The sequence below is a fragment of the Tachyglossus aculeatus genome, chromosome 9, assembly GCF_015852505.1.
Source record: "Tachyglossus aculeatus isolate mTacAcu1 chromosome 9, mTacAcu1.pri, whole genome shotgun sequence".
NCBI lineage: Eukaryota > Metazoa > Chordata > Mammalia > Monotremata > Tachyglossidae > Tachyglossus > Tachyglossus aculeatus.
Window position 1 is genome coordinate 13689641 of NC_052074.1, and position 16473 is coordinate 13706113.

The 16473-nt window shown below is 44.0% G+C and overlaps 1 protein-coding gene across 2 annotated transcripts; it reads right to left on the minus strand.

Annotated features, from left to right (window-relative positions):
* Positions 1-1010: 1010 nt before the first annotated feature.
* Positions 1011-16107, minus strand: C1D (C1D nuclear receptor corepressor). 2 transcript variants are annotated; one of them, XM_038751837.1, is made up of 5 exons: positions 15969-16107; positions 5091-5237; positions 4214-4280; positions 3759-3814; positions 1011-1776 (listed from the first exon to the last, which is right to left on the minus strand). In XM_038751837.1, exons 2-5 carry the CDS (start codon positions 5229-5231, stop codon positions 1612-1614), a joined length of 429 nt encoding a protein of 142 aa, XP_038607765.1. In that variant the 5' UTR covers positions 5232-5237; positions 15969-16107; the 3' UTR covers positions 1011-1611. The 2 variants fall into 2 exon arrangements, with proteins under 2 accessions (XP_038607765.1, XP_038607764.1); XM_038751836.1 differs by lacking the exon at positions 15969-16107 and adding an exon at positions 5331-5405.
* Positions 16108-16473: the final 366 nt, after the last annotated feature.

Consider the following 16473-nt stretch of genomic DNA (forward strand, 5'->3'; position numbering starts at 1 on the left):
CAGTCTGAAAGGGGGAGACAGAGAACAAAACCAAACATACTAACAAAATAAAATAAATAGAATAGGTATGTACAAGTAAAATAAATAAATAAATGAATAAATAGAGTAATAAATATGTACAAACATATATACATATATACAGGTTAGAGGATCTGAAGGTGCTAGAGAGGCCCAGAAAGGACTCAGAGTTTTGTGGAGGGTTTGGAAGGTTTCGGAGGCTCTAAAATAATAATAATTGGCATTTGTTAAGCGCTTACTACGTGCAAAGCACTGTTCTAAGCACTGGGGAGGATACAGGGTGATCAGGTTGTCCCACGTGGGGCTCACAGTCTTAATCCCCATTTTACAGATGAGGTCACTGAGGCCCAGAGAAGTTAAGTGACTTGCCCAAGATCACACAGCAGACACGTGGTGGAGTCGGGATTCAAACCCATGACCTCTGACTCCAAAGCCCGGGCTCTTTCCACTGAGCCACGCTAAAAGTTCTAGGGTTTCCAGAATTCTCAATTTTCTGTAGGTTCTGGATGCTCCGAAGGATATATTCGAGAGGGTCTAGCGGCTCTGGAGTTTACAGAGATCTAGAGGGTCCAGGGCCCGGAAAGCCTGCGGTCTAGAGGAGGAACATACATCATCATCATCATCATCAATCGTATTTATTGAGCGCTTACTATGTGCAGAGCACTGTACTAAGCGCTTGGGAAGTCCAAGTTGGCAACATATAGAGACAGTCCCTACCCAACAACGGGCTCACAGTCTAGAAGGGGGAGACAGACAACAAAACATGTGGACAGGTGTCTAGAGGGCCTCAAGTCCAATGGTGGAATCATTAAAGAATAACTATAGTTATGAAGAACTCCTTGCAGTCGTTCTTTGGGAAAAGAGGGAAAGTCCATTATAAAGATAAAATATTGGTGGAAATGGTTCAGGCCTCCTACTGTACTTAACAGCCTTTTATGAAGGGATGGAAACAAACCCAGCCCTTAGTATGAAAACAAACTTCCACAAGTTCATGAACATTACGTTGGGTGCAAATTTTATTAAAGCCAATAAATAATTTTTCAAAACATGCCGTGAGTCGCAACAATTCAACTGCACAGAAAAAAATTCATATTTTCATTCTTTCAACTAAATAACCAGTAATCAGGTGTACTTACAGTCACTCTATTTGTGAACTACATATAACAAAATTCTCACGGCCATTCATTACCCATTTAGACAGGCACAAATGTTCATAAAGAACATGATCTTGGAAATCGGCAGTTGATTACAGGATATTTGAATGTCCCTTGAAATGAAGTGTATCTGAGCTGTCCATTTAAAAAATGCTAAAATATGAAGCCCCCAAAAAGATTCCATCAAAATGTTTAATTTTAGAAAGCCATCAATTATTAAGTTCTTGAAGTGGCAAGGAAGCCAGAATGATTTATTAAAAGGATATCCAATACTTCATATTTTACATCTTCATTTGAACTGTTCCGTGATATCCAATACTTCATATTTTACATCTCCATTTGAACTGCTTTGTGACATACGAGTATTCGGTTTTAGAAGATACAAATTCTTGTATTCTTATGGTGTACTTTCCAGGAGTACGTACGCAATACTAAATGTTCACTTTCTCCTCTTTGCCTTATTTGAAGGTTTTGATTCACTTTCAGATTTGGGTTCCCAAAGTGCATTCCTTACAAATCTTGAAGCTGCGCCTTTATCCAGCTTGGAAGCCTTTTTCTTGTCTGTTATTTCCTTGACTCTGTTCATGTACGTTCTTATTCTTTCCTGTAGGATGTTAAGTAATGTGATTAATCTGACGAAATGCTGCACAATAATATGGTCTACTAAGTCATTACTCCAAAAAATGTAGAAGCTAGTATTTCCTCTGAGGAAGGCAACCTCAGATCCTCTGCGATTTTATTCAAACATTACTAACAACATCAAGAGCCGCGTGTAAGATGGCTTTGCACCCCTGCCCATCTCAAATCGGAGTTCTGGGTATTCTTACCCAGCCAATAAGTCGTATTTATGGAGCGCTTACGGTGTGCGGAGCACTGGAATGAAGCGCTAGACGACACATCCGGGGATATTGTCGTAAAAATCGGTCTCCAATTCAACTGGAAATCTTCTTTTCTAGTATCACAACTAAGCTAAGCATTATGCAAAGGTCTTATGCTTAAACGTTTAAAATTCCCTTTACACACACTCTCTCCCATAGATATGTGTGATTTGATTACAAACATTGGGTGACAAAAATATGTATTAAAACTGGTCAGCCTGGGCGATTCTCCAATCGGAGGCATAGCTCTACTTCTTCGACAAGTGAGAGACCGTACTTCTCATCTTGCTGGGATACCAATCGGGAGAGGGCCGCCTTTCCCGTCCATACGGGGAAATGGATTTGACAGGAGATACCCACCAGGTGACACGGTAAATCGCCTAAATGCGAGTTTCATGAAACTGATCAAAATCACCACCAGCACGCCCAGACAATGTCTTAAAAACATGAAAACGGTGAAAGATTGACTGTCCTGCTCCCATTAATGGAATAAAACATTTCACTCCTCTCCAAGAAAAAAAAAAAAAGAAGCAACAGTCAGTCATTTACGCCGAAACCACTAAAGTACACATCAAAAGGAAAAGAATCCTTTATTTGGGGAACGAGGCAGGATAATCCACTCTTTTTAAGATTTAAAGCCAATATCAATTGTCAGAGAAAAACCTGTACCTTTGCCTGCATTAGTTCTCGGAATTGCTAAATTAAAAAGGAAACAACAGATTTACCCGGCTACCCTCAAGGAGTAGGGAGAAAATGGTCTGAGGTCATGCGGAAAAAAAGTTATCAAATGGGTCTAGTTTACTCAAAACTCTTCCTAATGACAAAGTATACAACCAAGTCAAAATGAATACAAGTGACCACACATCTCTGGATGTTAAGAGTACAACGCCCCAGTATTTTTCAGTTATGTATAATGCCGCTTCATAGAAATATAATAGGTTGTATATACACTGAACAAATAGATTGACATTATTCTTATTTATCAAGGCAAGTCAAAAAGGCACCCATAAACTTTGATTTCTAATTTTTTCCCTTCAACCTGAATGATTTGATTTGATTTTTAAAGTCAGCAAAAATTCCAAGATACTAGACCTTATATACTGTAGTCATGCATCTAAATGGAATACAAAGACAAACCTAAAAGATTTATTATAGGTTGTAAATATGTCACTAATGCAGAATTACTGGACAGTACACATACAACTGGTGCCAAAAAAGCTTTTAGCTTTGTTGCTGAACTGGATTCTTTACTGCTGAGAAAATGAATTAATGGAGGAATTGAAAAGGTGGGGGGAAAACTTTCCCGTCTTTGCTAGTAAATCAACTGCAATATACTTCTTAGATTTGTGCAAGAGTTAAAAAGGTAGCCTTGCAGATTAATACGATTCCAAATTCATATAGGAAAAAATACCACAGGGAAGCTGCAAATAATTATTAAAAACTGTAACACTGTCCTGTTTACAGGGTGTAAAAAATCGGTACAGTTCTAAATCCAGTAGAAAGATAGAGGTAACGGGCTAGAAAAGGAAAGCTAAAAAGATATCTGATTTTTCTTTCCAGCTTCAGAGGATTGCCCAATTCTAGTTTCCCAAATGATACTTATTTGAACTACAAGTAGCATGAGTTGATAAAAGGCCAAGCCGATTGTAGTAATAAGCAACTTCCTAGGCACAAACATATACAACTTATTAAATAAATTCTGTCTTACTAGCTCTTGCTTCACTGGATGTTCCTTAGGATTAACGCCTTGAGTGGCCAGGTACGCTGAAAGAAAAGAAAGATTTAATGCCCAAATAATGTTTGCCTTACTGAGAACATCTCAAGTAAACGAGAAAGACTTGGGCCTCATAGTGGAGAGGTTACTCTTTCAATAAAAAAAAAAAAAATGCCAAAGAATTCAAGGCAAGATTATAATTAGACATATTGACCAAGTGTTCAGGATTCGGGACCGTTTCTATATGCTGCCGATTTGTACTTCCTAAGCGCTTAGTACAGTGCGCTGCACACAGTAAGCGCTCAATAAATACGATTGACTGGATGAGTGATTCACTTTATGCTTATCAGGATAAAGCAGAAGTCAGACTATTAAAAAAAATTAATACCTTACTAGATTAATTTATCATACTTCACTTCCTTAAACGTGTTCCTTTCTTAGAAACTTACCCCAAAACATTGAATTTAATGTATACGCTGAAACCAGATCCAACTTGGCTTGTTCGAGTGGGTCCAACTACAAAAAAAAAAAAAATCAATTTTGAGTTGAATCGGATATATTAACTTTCCATCTGAATGTGTTCATATGTACACATAGAACAACCCATGTATACAGGGTAATCTACAAAGCGAGAAAAAAAGTATGACAACTATATATGTGTGTGTGTGTATATATATATAGTTGTCCAGTTAGACTGTTTCTAATTCAATAATTAATCTTGCAAGAATTTGAAAAAAGGAGGCATTTCCCTTTATTTACCGAGATCCTCACCATCTTTATTTAGACTCAGAAATATAGGCAAATGCCAAATCAAAATATTACATTTTAATATTTGAAGTTTTGATCTGGGCTTTGCATGTCAAAAATAATTAATCAATATAAGCACTGCACAAGATGCATTTAGATGTAAGGAGCAGGCTGGAACACTTAGGCTTTACAGGAGACAGAAGAAGTATAATGAGATTTGTTTTCAGTTGTCAAACTCAATTTACTGTTTCTGTCCTATAGGATTTCCAGAAACTCTGATAATATCATTGTACTATTTAAAAGCTCAAACGTGGATCCTGTCAAGTTCAATAGTCTTAGCCTCAATCTTTTCACCATTTTGAAATGGTTATATTTGAAGACAATCCCTTTTTATCCCCCCCACCCCAAAAAAGGCAATTACAGTTGAACTGAAACTGAACTTATTTTCAAAAAAATTAAAATTTTAAAACCTCAGCTATTCGGTATCCTCCCACAATATCACCCACCCATGCTAAAACAACAAAAAAAAAACACAAGACACTGAAATCTACCCATTTAACTTGTTTCCTCTTTTTTTACCTTCTGAAGTAACTCAGTCCTAGAAACAGACATCATTGTTTTTAGCATGTCATCGACAGAACCAAGAGAATTCTCAAATGCTGACAAATAATCGTGAATTTCCGCCGGGTAATCTTCTCCACTAATATCATCGTCTGCCATCCTGACCTATTCAAAAGAAATAATTAAAATTATATTTTTTAGCAGAAGAAGAAACTATTTTTGACCCAGTCTATTAAATATTGCCTTAACTGGCCATACCGGAAACTTCAGTTTTGGTAAGGGAATGAAATCTGCTAAACAACCGATCAAAATCATACACTCATCCCTAAGGCTGGCAAATACTTACTAATAAAGGCAGAAATCACTAGGTTACCTTGGGTGACAGCACAAGCCAGTTTAGCTATTTACATCACAATACATTTCTAGAACCCTAAAAATGGGGGGGGGGGGGGGGGGGGGGAGAAAAAAAATCTGCACTTTAAAAAGTGTGTGGAGGTGGTAAGAGATGACAAAACAATGAATCTGGAATACATAAATAATTCTTGAGTGATCAAAAGGAAAAAAAAGCCCTAAAACACTTTCATACAAAACTGATAGGCAAAGCTAAATTTATTTTGATTCCCAATTTCTCGATTTCCATCAAACCAGGAATATAAACTGAATTACAAAGCGGAAAAGCGAGGCCATAAATTTAGCGGTGAGAATCCCCTCCCAATCATATTTCTGTCTTCCCAGCTCCTTGAAAAATCTTATCTGAGAGAAGCAAGGTTTCTATAACTGCTAAACTCATTTATATAGGAAATTCAGAATTTCCCAAACCCCACATTTTGGAACATTTTAGCTGGATGCAAGGACTCTTTCATCCTGCCCAGGGCAGTAAGACCACATTTATCTGAAAAATCAATCGGCTGTCGAATAGATTATTCGATTACTTAAACAACAATTCCTCGGATCCGGCCAGCGACAAAACTGACAGACAGGGTTGAAGTAGATTTAAACATGAACATACTTTTGCGGTAAATTTATACTTAGGCTATCTTCTGGTGGCTGTGCAAACAGCCTAAATGCAGGAGTTTGTAAACTATTCCCTTTTCCCCTCAAAAAAACGAATTACTTAGGAACACGCTTTCACAAAGGAAACTGGCCTAAAATAATTACTCAAAACATTGAAGTGCGTAAGTAGGACTTTGTTAAAATGTGAACTTTTTCAATAATTCCTTCCAAAAAGAAAAATCTCATTTTTTTCCACTGGGTTTTGTTCTACAATTACTCTCCATCCCTAAGCCCTAATAAATAAGCCGCGTTTATTGTTCGAAAAGGTTGGTGTGATTGCACAGTGTAGGAAAAGAATAATTACCCTCATAAAACGATTTCAACTGCATCACTTGCCCTTTCTCCAAACAGTGACAAGGGAAATGGAAAACAAACGTTCTCAAACTAACAAATATCTCAGCCGCAAAAATTCAACCAACCACTTTGCCACGCATTTAAATATCGTGACTGGGCATCACTGCCAGATTTCGAAAGTCGGAAAACGCTACGATTTTGAGCCACCTTGGTCAACAACCAGTGAAATTAAGTATTTTTTAAAAGCCTAACCCTGAGCGGGTGGATTTAAAGACCGGGTACCTGCCTTTAAATGAGCTTTAGGAATATAAATGGCAGTGAGAAGTCAGCTACTCCCGCAAATAAAAAGGTTGGGGAGTTTGGTTATGTTTCTATTTCTTAATGAGGTAGGTGCAATCAAGAAAATTATCTGGGCACTAAAAGAGCTTCCAACGTCTCTTCAGATCCATAATTGTGTTTCAAGACGTCCTATGACTTCCCCCCAATTTTTGATTGCATACTGGCCAACACACACCAAGAGAGTGTGCAGCTGAGGGCTTCTACATTAGTGGATTAACATATCTTTGGGAGATCAGGAGAAAATATCCTCATTCTAAACTTGTCTGAACCTCACGCATCTACTACTTCTGCTAAATGGTACAAGTGGAGGGACTGAGGGCAAAAAGAGACTCTCCATCCGTTGTTTTCCGATTTGCAAACGACAAAATGGGAAAAGAAAAAAAGGTCTATCCGGGGCAGGGTTACTAAATTGGCGCTAGAGGAGCAAAGTGCTGGGGCTGGGCTGTAGTAATCAATCAATCAATCGTATTTATTGAGCGCTTACTGTGTGCAGAGCAGTGTACTAAGCGCTTGGGAAGTACAACTTGGCAACATATAGAGACTGTCCCTACCCAACAGTGGGCTCACAGTCTAAAAGTAAGAAATCAGGGAGGCAAGGTGGGAGCGGGGGGAGCTGATTGAGCGCCTTAAAGCCACTGGAGAGGCGTTTCTGTTGGAGGCAGAGGTGGATAGGCAACCCCTGGAGGTTCTTGAGCAGTGGGGAGACATTGATCAATCAATCAATCGTATTTATTGAGCGCTTACTGTGTGCAGAGCACTGTACTAAGCGCTTGGGAAGTACAACTTGGCAACATATAGAGACTGTCCCTACCCAACAGTAGGCTCACAGTCTAAAAGTAAGAAATCAGGGAGGCAAGGTGGGAGCGGGGGAGCTGATTGAGCGCCTTAAAGCCACTGGAGAGGCGTTTCTGTTGGAGGCAGAGGTGGATAGGCAACCCCTGGAGGTTCTTGAGCAGTGGGGAGACATTGATCAATCAATCAATCGTATTTATTGAGCGCTTACTGTGTGCAGAGCACTGTACTAAGCGCTTGGGAAGTACAACTTGGCAACATATAGAGACTGTCCCTACCCAACAGTAGGCTCACAGTCTAAAAGTAAGAAATCAGGGAGGCAAGGTGGGAGCGGGGGAGCTGATTGAGCGCCTTAAAGCCACTGGAGAGGCGTTTCTGTTGGAGGCAGAGGTGGATAGGCAACCCCTGGAGGTTCTTGAGCAGTGGGGAGACATTGATCAATCAATCAATCGTATTTATTGAGCGCTTACTGTGTGCAGAGCACTGTACTAAGTGCTTGGGAAGTACAAGTTGGCAACATACAGAGACGGTCCCCACCCACCAGTGGGCTGATGATGATACTGTGTTAGTGAGATTCGGATCCAGATATGTGCGAGTGTTGAGAGATCCTTATACACCATTTGCCAGTGAAAATGGAGCGGGAGACCTTTTCAGGCTGCTCTGATTTGGTGGGGAGCGGTGCACGCTGAAGAAAGGCAGGAAAGAAACCAAAGTCGCTGTCAAACGTCCCCGCCATCTCCCCCCGGACCAAGCTGTCGGTCCTTCAGAGGCCTTAAAATTTAGGACCTATCTTTCCCCAGCTTCCAATCCTTCCGCCAACAAGAACTCACAACCGCGGTGCTGTAAACCTGTCGGTCAGTGTCAAGCGGCAATCCCTCACACTGCCTTGCCCCTAACACCCTCCTGAGGAAAGGGAAATCTGGCCAGTTGGGAGAGTGGGATCCGGTGAGCTGACCGAACCTCTAACCTCATCCACTCGAGCTGGCTTCCTCTACAAAGAAAGAGCTTTTGAAATCAACTGCGAAGCACATATGAATTATTTTTTGTGCGGGGAGGGTATTAATCTCCCACGTCTCTGCCTTCAATTCCTTCATCTATCAGGATGACAGAACTGACCGGTGGGTACGGGGGCTTCCCTCTGTGGCTCTGAAAACAGAACAGACGGCTTCTCCTTGCCGACACACATATACACCCCAACTACCCACCACCAAGGTCGTGTCAAAGGCCTGGAGAAGGAATACCAAAAATAACTCACTCTCAATCACAACCAGGGCCTCCTTCAAGCATTACGCGGGTCCTACAGCCCTGCTCCTAGAATACCACCCAGATGCAATTATAAAATTTGAGGCAAGTAGAAAAATGGTTAATTCCAAGATCGTATTAGTAAAGTTCGGATCCTCTGAGTTTGGCCGTCGCCACTTACTTAACCAGAGAAACTGCCTCTTGCTTGTTGCCCCTTTGAAATTTATGGAAGATGGGGCGATCTTAGCAAATAAGCACCGAAAATTGAAATGTGATTGTACGGATAACAACAAAAATCACACGAAGAGCAGAACTACCGATCAGCGAACCAAATCAATCGTATTTACTGAGAGCTTACTGGGTGCAGAGGGCTGTACTGAGTGCTCGCACGTGACAAAGGGTTATGAATATAGTATAGGAAAATTTCATCAAAACCAGTTATGTAATATATTTTCATTAGGTTGAGGGCAAAGTTCAGCCTGCCTTGCAAAGTCTATTGTAGAATCTCAATATAAAACGAAAGGCCAATCTCTTATCCTGTCACTTCACCTCTATCCCCTTTCCTGACTACAACTACTTGGGCACTCTTGTGTTCCTCTGCAAAAACCCTGATGCTGCAAGTGAAAACTTGAGAATGCAGAAGTGAGCACTGCCCCAAGAATCCTCAACTGTGAACTGGGTTGGGCAATTCAACAAACCACCTTGATCCTAAATACACCTACGGGGCTCGAGGTAGAGGCCTGATCGGTGCTAACGAACACCAACTGGTGCTCTTGATCCTCTAGAACCAAAACCCTTTCATCGGAAAAGGAACTGCAGAAGCCTACCGCAAAAAAAAAAATACTTTTATCTGTCACCGCTCTGCCGGGTGAACCTGAGCAGACCCATCACGGTTGTTTAGTAGCTTCCCCTTCTAGTCAGTGGATGAAATGGGGGACATGCAAAACTATTATTTTCTAATATAACCCTCTTCTAACCCCCGTGCCTTTCAGAAGCACACTTACGGACAAACTTGTTACTTAGTTGGGCATAAAAAGTCCAAGCAGTACTCTAACCATAAGGCCCATGTTGATAAATGTACAGCCCTATCATCTGAAAGACGGTGAGCCGCTTTTCCCAAGGGAGGATCTTACACTGCCACTTTCCCGTTGAAAATGGAAATATGTAAGTTCCCGGCCCCCAGGGACAGAGGGCATCTCATTTTGAGTAAATAGCCATGTACGTTTCATTGTTCCTGCTCTCTACAGAGGAAACCGGACTGCCTCTCGTAGTCAAGGCAGGAGTTATCTCTGAATTCAAAATGGTTTCAATAACACTAGATAAACACGAACGGACTTGCATTACATCACAAAACTGGCATAGCCGAATCTCACCCCAAAGAAGGGACTGCCAAAGTCAACACAGAGACTGCACGTCCATACCTTATGTATGCGTGATGTTGAAATAATATAAAAATTAGAACACATCACAGATAACTCCAGAACACCATATACCTTCAGGCAATCCTAGCCTCAGCCATTATGAGCCAGGGATTGAGCAATTAACCCACAAACACAATTACTGCATCTCAATTTGTTTAAAAAAAAAGAAGTTAAAATGTATAAACTTATTTTTAGAAGAACAGGTTCAATCTTGGATAATTCCCTTCTTGGCTCCTGGCTACATATTTTTTTTTTCCTTTACATTAAAAATGTATTTTCAACAAGACCAAATGACATTGGCACTTATATGTGTATTGCAACCGGTAACTCTTACAAAAGTGTGGCATGCAGGAATGACAAGTGAGCTTGCAAGGAAAAGGATTTTCATTTCGAGCCTGGTCTACATGACACAAAAAGCGTCACCCTTAAAATTAGGTCTCACATTATCAGCTGGGTTGACGAAGCACACGGGCAAAGGAATAATACCAATGGCATTTTTAGGGAATACTCCATGTCAAGCTATAAGGAAGTGGGGGAAGGAGGGATCTAAGAGAAGGGGAAGACTTATCTACCCGCCATTCGAAAGAGAAAAGTGGGCCAAAATTGGGAGCCGTCTGCTGTACTTAAAATTTCCGCTACCGCAACGCTCGATATTTAAAATCTCTACTAGTTTAAGAATTGACTGAAAGAACTTTAAAATTGGAAGCTCTGATACATCCCGTAACAGCTTAAAAGTTTCTAATGAATCTCATGCTATTAACTCTCTTGGCGGACTAGAAAATTAGGAGAGCCGGTTGGTCTACACTCCCTATATGTTGACACAACCGCGAAAGGGAAGGAAAAAGGGAGAAATTCAGAGCCACAGAGGTCCTTTATGAAAAGACTCTAATAATTCTGACGTTTCATTCGTTTTGTGGACATTCTGGAGGAAACCACAGCTGGTCTGAGGGAAGTTACATCAGTTACCGTGAGGAATGAAAAAAAAAAAACCACCGCTAATGACCAGGTGCATTTGTGTTGTGCAGCACCACAAAGTGGATGAAAACTAATTTTCTTAATTCCTCATTCCAAGCAAAATCTATTTTACCAAAAGGAAAAGAAAGGAAAAACCGGAGATGCTCATATATACCTTCTTGAGTACCCTGAAGTACCCAGAATGTTATTCATTCATTCAATCGCATTTATTGAGCGCTTACTGTGTGCAGAGCACTGTATTAAGCGCTTGGGAAGTACAAGTTGGCAACATATAGAGATGGTCCCTATCCAACAGTGGGCTCACGGCAATAAATTGTATTCATTAATAAAGGACTCTTTATTCCTTGCGTTAACATGTCACTATCTGCACCTGGTTGAGTATTGAGTTAAAGTTCCAATGAGACTTTAATAATAATAATAATAATAATAGTGATGATGTTTTGTTAAGCGCTTACTGTGTGTCAAGCATTGGACACAGTCCCTGTCATTCATTCAATCATATTTATTGAGCGCTTACTGTGTGCACAGCACTGTACTAAGCGCTTGGGAAGTACAACTTGGCAACATATAGAGACGGTCCCTACCCAACAGCGGGCTCACAGTCTAGAAGGGGGAGACAGAGAACAAAGCAAAACATATTAACAGAATAAAACAGAGAGAATAAATATGTAAAAGTAAAATAAATAAATGGGGCTCAAAGACTTAATCCCCATTTTACAGATGAGGTAACTGAGGCGCAGAGAAGTGAAGTGACTCGCCCAGGGTCCCCCAGCAAAGTGGCAGAGCCAGAATTAGAACCCAGGACCTTCTGATTCCCAGGCCGGTGCTCTAATCCACTGAAACCAAACGACTTTTCACTTCAGGGTGAGGTTGGTAAATTGGGAAAACGGTCCGACAAAAAGAGGATGGAATTCAACAAGGACAAGGATACCCCGCTCATTTACAACTTGTACTTCCCAAGCGCTTAGTACAGTGCTCTGCACACAGTAAGCGCTCAATAAATACGACTCAATGAATGAATTTACAAGCTAACAGCGAACCCATCCTCGTGTAATGAAGAAAAACTAGCAGCCACCGCAAGGAGGTTGGAGCCAATCACAAACTGAACAGGAGTCAATAATTCAGTAAAAAAGACAAATTCAGCAACTTACATTATATTACATTATAGGCCGTAGCACAACTGGGATACAAACACAGGCCTTCGGACTGAGAGTTCTGTGCTCTTTCCACTAGTCAATCAATCAATCAATCGTATTTATTGAGCGCTATGTGCAGAGCACTGTACTAAGCGCTTGTACTAGTCCACACGGCTTTCAAGCGCTCAGTACAGCGCTCTACACACGGTCCGCACTCAATTAATACGACTGATTGATGGGGAGTGACGAGTTTGCTCATTTCCCTGTGGAAACGAACACAAAAATCTTCTTAGTCGCACTAAAAAGGTTGGATTGGGCCCAGGCTGATTAGCAGATGATGATGAGAAGCGGCGTGGCTCAGGGGGAAAGAGCCCGGGCTTTGGAGTCAGAGGTCATGGGTTCAAATCCCGGCTCCACCGACTGTCAGCTGTGTGACTTCGGGCAAGTCACTTCACTTCTCTGGGCCTCAGTGACCTCATCTGTAAAACGGGGATTAAAACTGCGAGCCCCCCGTGGGACAACCTCATCACCTTGTAACCTCCCCAGCGCTTAGAACAGTGCTTTGCACCTTGTAAGCGCTTAATAAATGCCGTTATTATTATTATTATTAATCCCCATTTTACAGATGAGGGAACTGAGGACCAGCGAAGTGACTCGCCCAAAGTCACACAGCTGACAATTGGCGGAGTCGGGATTTGAACCCATGACCTCTGACTCCCAAGCCTGAGCTCTTTCCACCGAGTCAAGCTGCTTCTCCCGAGTAGGAGGGAGAAGGGGTATCTCAGCCCCGTTTTACGGTTGAGGAAACTGAGTCACGGGGAAGACTTACCCAAGGTCATTCATTCAATCGTATTTACTGAGCGCTTACAGTGTGCAGAGCGCTGTACTAAGCGCTTGGGAGAGTAGAGAAGCGGCGTGGCTCAGTGGAAAGAGCCCGGGCTTTGGAGTCAGAGGTCATGGGTTCAAACCCCGGCTCCGCCAATTGTCAGCTGTGTGACTTTGGGCATGTCACTTCACTTCTCTGTGCCTCAGTTGCCTCATCTGTAAAACGGGGATGAAGACTGTGAGCCCCCTGTGGGGCAACCTGATCACCTTGTAACCTCCCCAGTGCTTTGCACGTAGTAAGTGCTTAATAAATGCCATCATTCATTCATTCAATCGTATTTATTGAGCGCTTACTGTGTGCAGAGCACTGTACTAAGCGCTTGGGAAGTCCAAGTTGGCAACGTACAGAAACGGTCCCTACCCAACAGCAGGCTAACAGTCTAGAAGAAGTCTAGAAGTATTTTAGACTGTGAGCCCACTGTTGGGTAGGGACTGTCTCTATATGTTGCCAACTTGTACTTCCCAAGCGCTTAGCATAGTGCTCTGCACACAGTAAGCACTCATTAAATACGATTGATTGACTGATTGATACAAGGGGGAGACGGACAACAAAACATATTAACAAAATAAAATAAACAGAATACGTACAAGTAAAATAAACAGAGTAATCAATATTCAATATGTACAAAGATATATACAGGTGCTGTGGGGAGGGGAAGTTGGTAAGTCTCCCCCTGCTAGACTGTCAGCCCGCTGTTGGGTAGGGACCGTCTCTAGATGTTGCCAACTTGGACTTCCCAAGCGCTTAGTAAAGTGCTCTGCACACGGTAAGCGCTCAATAAATACGACTCAATGAATGAATGAATGAACTTGTACTTCCCAAGCACTTAGTTCAGCGCTCTGCACACAGTAAGCGCTCCTTAAATACAATTGAATGAATGAATGCACTTGGACTTCCCAAGCGCTTAGTCCAGTGCTCTGCACACAGTAAGCGCTCAATAAATACGACTGAATGAATGAATGAACTTGTACTTCCCAAGCACTTAGTTCAGTGCTCTGCACACAGTAAGCGCTCCTTAAATACAATTGAATGAATGAATGCACTTGGACTTCCCAAGCGCTTAGTCCAGTGCTCTGCACACAGTAAGCGCTCAATAAATACGACTGAATGAATGAACTTGTACTTCCCAAGCACTTAGTTCAGTGCTCTGCACACAGTAAGCGCTCAATAAATACAACTGAATGAATGAATGCACTTGGACTTCCCAAGCGCTTAGTCCAGTGCTCTGCACATAGTAAGCACTCAATACGATTGAATGAATGAATTTGCACTTCCCAAACGCTTAGTCCAGTGTTCTGCACACAGTAAGCGCTCAATAAATACGATTGAATGAATGAATGAACTTGTACTTCCCAAGCGCTAAGTCCAGTGCTCTGCACACAGTAAGCGCTCAATAAATACGACTGAATGAATGAATGAATGATCCTGTACTTCCCAAGCGCTCAGTACAGTGCTCTGCACACAGTAAGCACTCTAAATATGACTGACTGACTGAATGAATGAATGAAGGCGGGGGGAGGGGGAGGAGGGGGCTCAGTCATTATTATTATTATAAGTCGGCAGCAACACGGGGTGGAGGCGGGATTCGAACCCAGATCCTGAGTCCAAGCCGCCACGCTGCTGTGGGCAGCACAGCGCCCTCCACTGGGCGAACGGAGTTTCTCCCTTTTCTCCCCCCCCCCCGCCAGCAGGGGGCAGTAGAGGAACGCTGGCGGTGCGCAAGCTCACGGGGGAGGGGGGAATGCGCATGCTCAGTCGGGGAGGAGGAGGGTATCAGGCGCATGCTCAGTCGGGGGGGAACAGGCGTATGCTCACGGGGGGGGGGGAACAGGCGCATGCTCACTGGAGGGGGAACAGGCGTATGCTCACGGTGGGGGGGGGGGGGGGAGACAGGCGTATGCTCACCGGGGGAAAGAGGCGCATGCTCACTGGGGGAGAAAGGAGACATGCACATGCTCAGTCGGGGGGGGGAACAGGAGCATGCTCAGTGGGGGGGGGGGGGAACAGGAGCATGCTCAGTGGGGGGGGGGAAACAGGCGTATGATCACCCGCCCCCTTTTTCACTGTCTCCCCCTTTTAGACTGTGAGCCCACTGTTGGGTAGGGACTGTCTCTATATGTTGCCAATTTGTATTTCCCAAGCGCTTAGTACAGTGCTCTGCACGTGGTAAGCGCTCAATAAATACGATTGATGATGATGATGATCACGGGGGGGGAAACAAGTGCATGCTCCCTGGGGGGGAGAAAGGAGGCATGTGCATGCTCAGTCGGGGGGGGAACAGGCGTATGATCACGGGGGGGGGGGGGACAGGCGCATGCTCACTGCTGGGGGACAGAAGCAAGCTCACTGGGGAGAGAAAGGAGGCATGTGCATGCTCAGTCGGGGGGGAACAGGCGTATGATCACTGGGGGGGGGGGGGGATAGGCGCATGCTCACTGCAGGGGGACAGAAGCAAGCTCACTGGGGGGGGAAGGAGACATGCGCATGCTCAGTGGGGGTGGGGGACCAGGGGGACAGGCGCATGCTCACTCGGGGGGAAAACAGGCGCATGCTCACTGGGGGGACGGGCGCATGCTCACTCGGGGGCGGGGGGGGGACGGATGTTCGCACGCTCCCCCCCCAGGCACGGGGCGCAGCAGGAGGGGGAGCCCCTGCAAGTGGGAGTTTAGGGCCTCCGCCGGGGGCCCCTGCGGCCCGAAACATGGGAAAAAAAACCCTTTCCGCCCAAGGGCAGGCCGGAGAGTGTGCGCGGGAATACCTCGCTTCCAGTCGGGCTTGTTTCCTACACGACGACGAGGCGGGAGCGGCTCCAGGCGGGAGAAACGGCGGCCACAGGCCCGCCTCAGGCTCGACCAGCCGAGCGCCCAAAGCGCGATCGGCGCCGGCCCAGACAAGACGGGTCGAGCTGGCGGTGCGCGATCGGACGCGCGCATGCGCGCCGGGCCTCGGAGGGAGCGCTCCGCCGGGCCTCTCGACGGCAAAGCGTCGGATTCCAAGCACTTCCGCGCATGCGCGCGCTCCGCCCCGTGTGCTTCCGCCGCTGGCGCAGAAATGAGGCCGTCCGGGGCCTGCTGCTTTCCTCACAGAGCCAGGCGGGCTTGGCAGTCCCAGGGCGTGGGTTCAAATGCTGACGCCTGTGTGACTTTGGGCGGGTCACTTCACTTCTCTGGGCCTCAGTGACCTCATCTGGAAAATGGGCATTCATTCAGTCGTACTTATTGAGCGCTGACTGTGTGCAGAGCACTGTACTAAGCGCTCTGGAA

Coding starts and splice junctions, on each gene's coding strand:
- C1D (XM_038751836.1), bottom strand. CDS start 5,387: ATGATTTTGATCGGTTGTTTAGCAGATTTCATTCCCTTACCAAAACTG. Junction 3,815..4,213: donor ATTAAATTCAATGTTTTGGG/GTAAGTTTCTAA, acceptor CTTTTCTTTCAG/CGTACCTGGCCACTCAAGGC. Junction 1,777..3,758: donor ATCCAGTGAAGCAAGAGCTA/GTAAGACAGAAT, acceptor AACATCCTACAG/GAAAGAATAAGAACGTACAT.